The 10,917-nt window shown below is 42.9% G+C and overlaps 1 protein-coding gene across 1 annotated transcript in view; it reads left to right on the plus strand.

The window, feature by feature from the left end:
- The first annotated feature begins 1,098 nt into the window (after positions 1-1,098).
- GOT1 (glutamic-oxaloacetic transaminase 1) overlaps positions 1,099-10,917 on the plus strand; it is a 22,769-nt gene continuing 12,950 nt past the window's right edge. The window contains exons 1-2 of the mRNA XM_006925893.3: positions 1,099-1,336; positions 8,588-8,769. Coding sequence (XP_006925955.1) covers positions 1,219-1,336; positions 8,588-8,769 — 300 coding nt within the window. The 5' untranslated portion in view covers positions 1,099-1,218. The remainder of the gene's footprint in view (positions 1,337-8,587; positions 8,770-10,917) is intronic.

A 10,917-nucleotide genomic window follows, 5' to 3' on the forward strand; every position in this document is an offset into this window, starting at 1 on the left:
TGTAACAAAACACTTCATATGTATTAACTCACATAATCCCCACAACAACCTCAAGGAAAATACTATTATCTCCACTTTACAGGGCAGGAACAGAGAGGTTAACTAACTTGCCTAAACCTGCCCAAGTTATTAAGCAGCAGCGCCACAATCTAAACTAGGGCATTTTCTAAAATGGTATTGCTAACAAGGTACAGAAGAAAAGGAAGGAGAGATGGATTTTGACCAGAGTGAGGGTTAAGGGAAGACTTTATGGAGAAAGTATTTGCCCTGGGTCTCAAGGTCACCAAGTGGAGTGGCGGGGCTGGGGAGGAGGGGGAAGAAACAGCCTGACTGAAAGAAAGAAGGGCAGTCTGGGTATCAGCCAGCTGCGGACAGCAAGATCTGGTTGAGTATGTGCGTGGAAGAGGGAGGCCGCGCCCAGATCCTGAAGGTCCTTGAGCACCAGATCTTCCCTGTAAGGAAAGGGGAGCAAAAATCTCAAACTGTAAGAGCAGCAGAGAAGAATTCCTGCTCTCTCCTTCACTTTTAGTAGGATGTCCCCTGTCTGAGACCAAAGCGGGCGACCCACCCGTATATCCCTCAGGGAGATACAGCCAGCCAACGTAGTCAAGGTTGCCCGTGCAGGCTGCAGAGCTGCACGTCCTGAGCCCAGACGCCGGGGACTTGGCTGCCAGCCCGGGCCAGGCCAGGTCAGAACGTGCGCACTACCCGGCTTGGCGGCGAGAACACCTGCTCCGCGGGATAGGAAGGCCCGACCTCTGGGATTCCCGCCGGCCACCTCTCCTTCGTCTCGCGCCTTTCGAAGGTCGAGGAGGTAATCTCCGGTACACACTGGCCGCTCGGCTCCTCCCTTCAGTCCCGGGACGCCCCAGGAACACTGGCCTCAACGATAGGAGCACGCGCTGCCAATCAACCCTAGCCCCCGCCCCCATCTCAGCCGGCGTATATTGCATTGGTTGTATCACTACCAGCCTCCGATAAGATTATCTTCTTGGATTGGCTAACAGCATCTCCTCCCTTGAGGCTCTTGTGCGTCAGAAGCTCGCGATTGGTTAACCGCGTTGCCAAGCTCCGGACGCGGCTCCACTATTGGAGGCCGCGGGCCCGCCTCCGCCGGCTAGGTGAAGGTGAGAGTCTCCTCCAGCAGGCTCAGCTAGACCAGACCCAGCAGGTTAAGGCCCGCGGTGGAAGTTCTCGGCTCACTCGAGCTCTCTCGATATGGCGCCTCCGTCAGTCTTTACCGAGGTTCCGCAGGCCCAGCCAGTCCTTGTCTTTAAGCTCATTGTCGACTTCCGAGAGGATCCGGATCCCCGCAAGGTCAACCTAGGAGTGGGAGGTAAAGATGCAGTAGTGCCCAGAAATGTGAGCAGCCTGGGATGCAGAGCGGACCTAACCTGGGCGGTGGGGACAAGTGGGGACAGTGGGAGAGGCTGAGGCCCAGCTTGGCGCTGGCTAGAGAGGCGGGCCGCGGGAAGAGGCAAAATCCACGAGGTTTAGTTCAATCTGCCCATTTTACAGATGGATTTATGAGTCCCTGGAAGAGAAAGGTGTGTCCGAGGTCACATAGAACAGGTAGTAGTCAGGACACAAACTCAGTTTTTCCAATTCCCTAGTCTGTGTTCTTTAATACTACATCCTTTCACTTTGTTAAAAAAAAAAAAAAAAAAAAGGATGCGGCCGGAGATTGTAAGGAGAGGGCAAAAGATAGGAAGCCTGATAGACTAGGTTTGGAGTCCTGGTTAATGGGAAACCGATAAAGGAGAACGCAGCCCTAGGGAGCTCTGCTCTGAGGTGGTAAATATTTAAGTGACTACCAGATATCAATCAGGTACTTTACCAAGCCTTGTTGGGGGAAGACAGGCTTTTTTTTTGACCTCAAGGAGTTAAGTGAGGTAAGTGCTTCTGACAGGTTAATGCTTTTCTGGGGAAGAATGTTCTGGCCCTCACAGATGTGGCAGGAATGAGTGGAGGTGGTGGAAAGGAGTGTAAGAGTGTGGTCATTAGGAGCTCATTTTCTGCACCTCCTTGTCTTCATTTCTTGCTTGTATTTCTCGGACCTTGGACAGCTCAGAGCATGGGCCTCAGTTTCCGCTTTTGCCAAGAAAAAGATTTAGACTGAAGTGCCTCTGAAATTCCTTTAATGCTTATCTTCTCTGATGAATTTGTTATTTCTACACTGTCGTTTGGACGTTTGAAACCCCACAGACCTTTCCTCAACCACATACAAAGACCAGCCAGGGAGAAGAAAATGATATTATATGGTAGGGAGCAAGCAGATTTAAAGGACTAAAAATTTTGAAAATAGAAGGTCGAACTGTTTGGTAGCAGCCGGGTGGTGAGAAGGAGGTTCAGAATCAGGCTTCCCACAGTGACTGCATCTGTACATAGGACCCATTAAAAAAAGTCTTCACCAAGGAGTATGGGAGAGGGGTGAGAAAAAAAGCCATAAAAAGTGATAGTTTTTTGAAGCTGGGAAATGAGTACCTGGGCATCCATTATATTATTCTTGCAACTTTTGTATATATTTGAAACTTTCTATAGTAAAGAATTTTTTTAAAAAAAGTCAGTACTACTTAGTTTTACCCATGGAGGGAAAGTGATGTTTTTAGCAGGCAGCAGAGTGAGAAATATTGAAAGATTTCCTTGAATTGGATTGGAGTGGGCACTATTCTAGCTCTTATTTAAATTCAATCTAAAACCACCAAGTATTTCTTTAGGGCCAGATATGTAGTGAGAAACTCATATTGATATTGATCTAAATATATCTTTTTAAAACTTCAGATTTCATTGGCTTAGTTACCTTTGAATTGTCTTACAGGGTTTTCGTGAGGATTAAATACATTTAAAGTGCTCAGAATAGTTTTTGGCACATAAGTAGGAGTTATGTAGGTAGTATCTATTACTATTATTGTTGTTTTGGTGTATCTTTGGGTTGGTCATATACAAGATGTTGAATAAAAATTTTCAACTCAAGAACTACAGAATGAAATAATTTTTGAAACTGGTTCAGAAATACCTTGCTCATGCAGAGTAAAAGTGCCCTGCTAGCCCAGACCAGAAGTAATTAGCTCAGATGCATAGTCTGCAGCTCAGATGGTCACCTCAACTGTGACAGTGCCTTTGTCATAGTTTCCAGGAACTCTAACTCCTTACTATGAGCAACTGATTTATGCATTTAATCTCATTTAATGTTTACAACAACTCTGAAGGGTCGTACATTGCTATTACTGTTTTACAGGTAAGGAAGCTAAAGCCCAGATTTATGAAGCAGTTTGCCCCAGGTCATATGGCCATCTATGGTAGAGCTGGGATTCCAGGCCAGGTCTCTCACGCTCATGGGTTTCTGCCCCCTTGTCAATTTTGGGTACCTTTAGGTGCTCCAGAGGCAGCCAGTGCACTGTAGTGGGAAGAGCCAGGAGACCTGGGTACAGGTCCAGCAATGTGACCTTAGGAAGGTTATCCAACAAGCTTAACCTGTTCAATGAGGAACCAGGACGGAATGCCCTCTCTCTAAAATTCTAAGATTCGTCTAGCACATTAGATGTCTGTAGTGTAGGATAATAATGTTACTGACCTCGTCAGTGTGACTGAGGATTAAAAGAATACTTATATATGAAATGTGATATGTAAACGAAAATGTTATATAAATGTTATTTTTGATGGTCACTGTGACCCATCTTTTTTGTGGATGGTAGGTTCTCAGATACAGGTCTAATTAGAGTAGAATAAGAGGCCTTGTCTTCTCTATTTATACATATCCCAAAGTATATTCTTTGTGAAGAAAACATAATTAATTACTGATTTGGGGGAAGATACTCTTTTTTCTCCAAATTAAGATAAAGCCCAATGGAGGTTATCCAGCTCAAGTTCCAGTGATGTTGGACATGATTAGAATACACTGCAACCATAATCTCCTTAGCTATTTGCTACTTGCAGATCATTTCCCCAGAGAGTTTCTTCTTTCTGTGACTAATTCCATAATTTCCTTATGGTTAGAGCAGAGCATCACATTTTCCACTAAGTATGATGTTCTCTAAGTTGACTGTTTTAGTGCTTCCCATGCTTCTCAGTTTCAGACAAATAGCTTTAAGTGCAGGGGAGACGTGGGTCTAGCTTGATGCAGCCTGAAGCAAGACATTTCTTCTTAGACTTCAGTTTGTTTATCATGTAAACTTAGCTTTCTTTTGTTCCAGACAAACTGCACTTACCTTAATATTTGTTATTTTTAATGTGGGTCCTGGCGCCTTCAAAGAAAATTGTAGAGAGCTGTGCTGTGTCAGGTGTTTCTGATTACCCCCTGGCCCTCTCCCCAGGCCCCTAGTTGGAGAAGAGCCTTCGAGGCATACCTGTGTGGGCTCTTGAGTAGGGATGGTTGAGGAAATAGAAATCTTATGAGGAGAGTGAGGGTTTTATCATTTAATTTTCTATGTTTTTCCTTTTCTTCTGAAAAGCAAGATTGCTGGACTCACCAGAGTAACCCATGAGAAAAGGCTGCTCATACAGTCCTCTGGGGCCTGCTTGCTTGGGCTTTCCCCAGGCACCTTTTGATCTTAAAAAAAAGCACATGGATCCATGAGCTTAATAGTATGAGAGACTAGCTCTTATAATCCTTGTGATCTTGGGCAAACTATTTAACTTGTCTGGCCTCAGTTTCCAGATCCCTAAAGAAGGGATCACGATGTCTATTTGGTGAGTTGTTATGAGAATTGAGAGTAAAAAAAAAAAAAAGTAAAGCATTTAGCACAGTGCCTTGTATGTACTAAGTATTCAGTAAACCCTTGTTGTTATGATGGCTTCAGCTACCATCAATGTCTATAATTATGAAATTTTTCTCTCTATCCTGGACTTCTTCCCTGAATGCCAGACCTATACTCGCTACAGTTTGCTGGACCCATTCTACGACCACCTCAAATTCAACATGTTTAAAACACAACTCATCATTTCTATCTTCCTCTCAATCTTTTCTTTTTTCTTCTCTTTAGGTTCTATGTCTTGGTCAATGCTACCACCATCAGTCACTAGAGAGACCTGAGAGTCATCAGTGACCCTTTCCTGGATCTCACTTGTATTTATTTGGTTATTAGCTTTTGTCTTTTCTACCTCATAAATTTGTTTTGAATATCTCTCTGTTTCTTTATCTCTGTTGCCACCGCCTTGATTCAAGACCTCATTATTTTCCTTTGGGATTATTGCAGTAACGTCTTGACTTAACTATCTGCCTCCTGCCTCTGTCCTCCTCTCCAGTTTATTTTCTATCATGTCACTCAGATGATCCTATTAAAATGTACAGCTGTTCATGTCACTCTCTTGCTTAAATACTGACAGTGATTTCCCCAGTGAACTGAAGTTCCTTCTAGAAATGACTCCAAGACACTGAGCTACTCCTTGCTATTACCCCACGGATCCTTATCTCAACCATGAAGATGCAGATCCTCAAAAACCTCATCTCTCTAAGCTCTGGGACCTTGCACAGGTCTTCCCTCTGTCTGGGATGCCTTTCTTTCCTTGTTTATCTTTTAAACCTTTCATACTTCATCCTCTGTAAAATTTCCTCTGATCTCTCACAGGAGAATGAAGGGCTCTATTCTCTCTGTTTCCTGGAGGGCAGACAGTTTCTTATTTTATCTCTTCTATCTCCGTGTAGCTACTTCTAGCTGGTGCTGGCTTCATGGTACATTCAGTAAGTTCTTGTTAAATGAGTGAGTGGATGAAAGTCTGAATGAGAAACTCATAGGTCCAGCAAACAGGAGTAAAATCCCATGAGAGAATCCCGTGATAGAAATGCCAGTTGTCAACAATGCTTGACCTCATTGCTCCAATTACCCAAGAGGAACCTGCAGTTCTGCTTCATTAGGGCAGTTAGGCAAGACATTGGGAATACATCAGAGGCATTGGGTATACATCAGGATCTGAACCTGGGAAAACCGGACACTGAAGAAGGAAGGGGAAGTATAAATTGGCCAATTCCTCTTTTGTCACGTATAAACACATTGCCTCCCCGCCACCAGTTATATTACAATATTTCTTAGAGTTGCATGGAGTATACAGACAGTACTGGAAAGTGCAGCAATACTATGGCTTTTTCTTTACCTTTCATATTTTAGTTATTTAGAACATATGATTTAAAAATGACATTATCATAAATACACACACACACACACACACACACACATATATATATATATATACAGCATAATTATATATATAAAACCCCCAAACACAGACATAAAGCATAATAGAACTGGTTTTTCTATGACTATCCAAACTCATATCTAAATAGTATCTTCTCTGTGTAGTATAGTCCATATATATTGCCATCGCTCAAAGATTTCTGGAAACCTCCCTTTGGAATGGCCTTCAAAGAAAGTTAGATTCACACATGAGGCTATCTCTTTATAATTTCTCCATTAATATTATCTATTTTATTCCTCACGAATGTGTGTGAAGATAGAAAAACATTCATCACAATGTTTGTAATAGCAAGTAATCAAAAGCAACACAAATATTTAATAAGTTATACGTAGAAAAGAATGTATTGTCTAGCCACTAAAATAGTGTTGTAAATGGCTCATATATATGAAAAATGCCCAGCTGCATTCCTCATAAGAGAAATGCAAATTAAAACTACCCTGAGATACTGCTTGCACCCTCATATTGGCAAAAAATTCACTCAGTGGGTGAGGCTGTGGGGAAGTAGACACTCTTAAACATTGATGGTAGGAATGTAAACTGATAAAATACTGATGGAGGCCAATTTGGATATCTGTCAAAAACTACAAGTATACGTACACCTCAGCTCACTCTTCCATTTTCAACCCTGCATCTTACAGACGTATTCGCACACGTGTAAAATGATGTGTGTACATGGTTGTTCACTGAAGTTTTGTATTAGCCAAAGATTGGAAACAACTCACAAGTTTATCAACAAGAGACTGGCAAAACAAATTATGATACATTCATCAGTTTTGCAGCTGTAAGAAAGAACAAAGACACTATGCACAGATATAAAAAGATCTTCAAGTGGAAAAAGCAAGGAACAAAACAGTGTATAGTATGCTACCTTATGTTATCTCTTTTGTAAAAAGAAGGACATAAGAAGCTAGATTTGCTTGTGTCTGCACATGGAAATTCTGGAAGGCTACAAAAAGAAAGCAGTTATCCATGGAGTGAGAAGATTTGAAACTAGGTGGATGGAGAATAAGGATGGGATGGGGACATGTGAATATGTCACCTATCAGAAGAATAGTTAATGGCAGTGAAAGGTACTCATTTAAAAAGTGGAAAACACCATGCTGAAAATTCTGTGTGCAACCTGATGTATATTTTATCAAAGAATATACTCGTAATAAAAATCTGAGAAAGTTTACACCAAAATTTTCATATTCCTTATCTCTAAGTGCTGGGATTACATGTTGATCATGATTCTTATTATTTATTTCTGGGCTTTTCTAAATTTTTGCAATCAACATGTATTTTTCAGTAAACAATATCAACCGCCCTGAAAAAAGTGACTTAAAAAAAAGTTAGGGATCCATGTTGGGCAGAAATCCACAAGATAAAACCTAATTGGAATTACGCTAACAATGTCAGTTTCAAAATCACTTGCTAAAGCGTAGGGTTGTTGGAGACCTACACATTCGAGCAGAGAGGCAAATGACCCCTGACAGGAATCCTGCTCAGAAAGATCATTGGCTTGGGTGCAAGCCAGAGCAGCTGCTCTCTGAAGCTATAATCCCCAAATAATCGTAGGGTAGCATAGAGGGGAAAATCAGTGATAGGCTGACTCAAAGTGGACTAAAAATACTTTTAATGTAGAACAAATGCTTGGAAATTTGCTATAAGCAAGATTAAATGTTATGAAATAGATAAATTTAGATCAATAAAAGTGTGAAGCAGATGAAGTGGAAGGAAGTGTTAAAATGGTCAACACTGAATGATGCCAGAAAACAGAGAGAGGAAGGAGTTGTGTTTCCAGTGGGTTGTTGGGTGATTGTGTAACCAGCTGTTGAACTCTTCTGTTACAGAGTGTTTGCTTGTCGTCTGTCCTATTTCTGTTCTTATAGGACGAGAGGAGGAGGTAGGCCTCGTTCCACCTCCCTCTTTCTCCATGTTTATGTTTGAAGGGACAACATTCATCTGAGGTAGCACCCAGCTCTTTTCTGGAAGTCCCTTGGGGAGATGCAAAAGATAGAGAAGATCGCCGAGCCCATGGCTACAGAGACCTCAGTGTACTAGCAATACTGACATAGCATTTGTACGATACGTCGTTTCGGTTTGCAGAGCGCTTTCGCAGGTGCTCTCTCACTCTATCAGGCTCTATGATGTCCCAATTTTTTCATGGCATTCTAATTTTTGGTGGTCATATATTTAGGAAATGTAAGTTCCATAGGGATAAAAACCATGTCTGTCCTGCTTGCCCAGTGCCTGTGCCAAAGCAGGTAGTCAGTAAATGACCGAATTTAATTTTAGTTTCCCTCACAGGTCTGTTTTGATTAGATGGTGGTAGAACTTTTCCCGCTCACGGTTCCAAACTCTTACTTGCACAAAGCCTCAGATGATTCTTATATGACTATTTCCCATGGTCCAGCTTATCGCACGGATGACTGCCAGCCCTGGGTTTTGCCTGTAGTGAGGAAGGTGGAGCAGAAGATTGCTACGGACAGCAGCCTTAACCACGAGTATCTGCCGATCCTGGGCCTACCCGAGTTCCGGTCCCATGCTTCTCGCCTTGCCCTTGGGGATGACAGCCCAGCTCTCCGGGAGAAGCGGGTGAGTTTTGGGCGAGGATGTATTTTCTCTTTAGAAACTGTGAAGGTAAAGAGAGGTTCTTTAAAAATACGAGGTGTTATGTCTATTGAACGGTCAGCGAATAAGGGTTTAAGGAGTGTGACCTCAGGAATCTGATAGTGCAAACAATGATGGGCTTTTGTATAAAGCACGGCTTCTGCGATTGTTTTCGCTCAGAAGATGATCATATTTCAGCTGCTGGGTTTGAAGCAGTCAGAGGAAATGCCAAGCCAAAGGAATTTAATGGAATGATCAAGTGACTGGGGTCTGGACCCAGCTCTGCCACTATTTTGACCATAGGCAAGTCATTTACCCCTCTGGCTCCTGTATCTCTTCTACATGTCTAAAAAACATGAGCTCGTGGTTCATAGTACCATAAGGAACACTTGCATATTTAAGGGGCCTCTGAACTCCCTGAAATTTTATGCAGAATTCTGTGTATGTATATTTATGGGGAGAAGTTTCTTAGCTTTTATCAGATTTTCTAAAAGAGACGGTGGCCCCCAAAAGTTCAAGAGCCACTAGTCTAGTTGCACTCTGAAGTTCCTGCTAGTTCTAATATCCCATCATTCTTCTAGCCTTGATATTACCTTATTAAAGTGCTTTCTGGTACGTAGTCTATGGATATAACTAGAGACACGTGGACGAGGAACACGTTTGGAAGCAGACACAGCCAGAGAGGCTCTATGGCAGGAAGTGGTATGGTGTTGATTCTCAGTGTTGGAGGGAGTCAGGGGACAGGGAGGCTGTGAGGGCTGGAGATGAGAGTGCAGCTGAACCTCGGGGAATGAGGCCAAGACACTGGCTCTCAACTCAGGTTGTGTACATTAGTATCACCTAGGGAGTTTTAAAAACATACTGATGGTGAACTCCATACCAGACCAGTTAAATCGGCATCTTGGAAGAGTACGACCCTACCCTGCCTGTCATTACCTTTCCCTCCCAATTCCCTTTCCTCCATGGGCATATTTTTAGTGTCCCGCCAGGTGATTCCAAAGTACAGCCAGGGCTGAGTACACAAAGTACAGAAGAAGGAAGAAGGAGGGGGGATTTGTCTGGAGTAGCAGGAGTCCAGGGGCAGAGGTAGGAGTTAAGCAGGTCTAGGCTGTAAAGAGACCTGAGATAAGCTGGGAGCGCATTGGATAGATCAGGCAGCCAGGGCATAGGAAGACACCTGAAGGTTTGAGCGAAGGAGTTACCCAATACAGGTGTTCGAAGGTTTGAGCAGAGGCATTACCCAATACAGGTGTTTGAAGAAGATAAACCTGGTTGAATGGGTAGAAAGAGGGAAGAGCTCAGATTTTTGCAATAGTCCGGTTAGGTATTGCGCAATTTAAACCGGTGGCCCTTATTGCTTCCCTGGGCCAGTGTCATAGTGTAGCCTTCATGTATGAAAGGGACCACATCTTGGAGACACCTGATTTTTCCTCACATGCTGTTACCCCGATACCCTGATAAAACAGAATGGCAGGGTAAAATGAAAATTGCACACAGGCACATTCTTATGTATCAGGAGGCAGGGAGGCTCCAGTAGAGATCTTAGAACTCCAGTGATTAGGCACGTAATTAACTTAATTAGGGCTGTGTCTGGATTGGCGTGAAAGACTGTGACTTACTTGCTTCAAGGAACCAAAGGAATACTGTAGAAATGGCAGAGTTTAGAGATTATGGATGGCATTGGGAGTTGCTCTGAAAATCCGGTGTTTCCACAGGAGAAGAGGAGAGTCCTGATAATGTTTCAAAGCAGGGAACTTTGGCAACTGAATGTTATCTTCATAGATGCTGTTGATAAGTTAGTTGGAATTCTGTTGCTGACAAATGAAGACAGACATTCTGTGTTGGGGAGCTTCTTCCTCTTAGATTGTACCTTCTTATATACTTATTTACTGTGTTGGGCAGATGCTTGTCCCTCTCTGCCCAAAGCTGTAAGACTTGGGGCTGTTGCTTGTGGAATGGAGCCCTCCCTCTTAGTCTTCTTCATCTCGTGTTGTGTTTTTGATCATAGAACAAATGGCAGTCTGTAAATATTTGAAGACTTTCTCTTTTTTGGAATGCTTTAGGATACTCTATTGGCATCTTGGTCACTCCAGGTACTAGTCGATACTGAGTTCTGAACTTTGCCTCTTTCCC

This window comes from Pteropus alecto, unplaced genomic scaffold (assembly GCF_000325575.1).
Source record: "Pteropus alecto unplaced genomic scaffold, ASM32557v1 scaffold88, whole genome shotgun sequence".
In the NCBI taxonomy this organism is placed as follows: domain Eukaryota; kingdom Metazoa; phylum Chordata; class Mammalia; order Chiroptera; family Pteropodidae; genus Pteropus; species Pteropus alecto.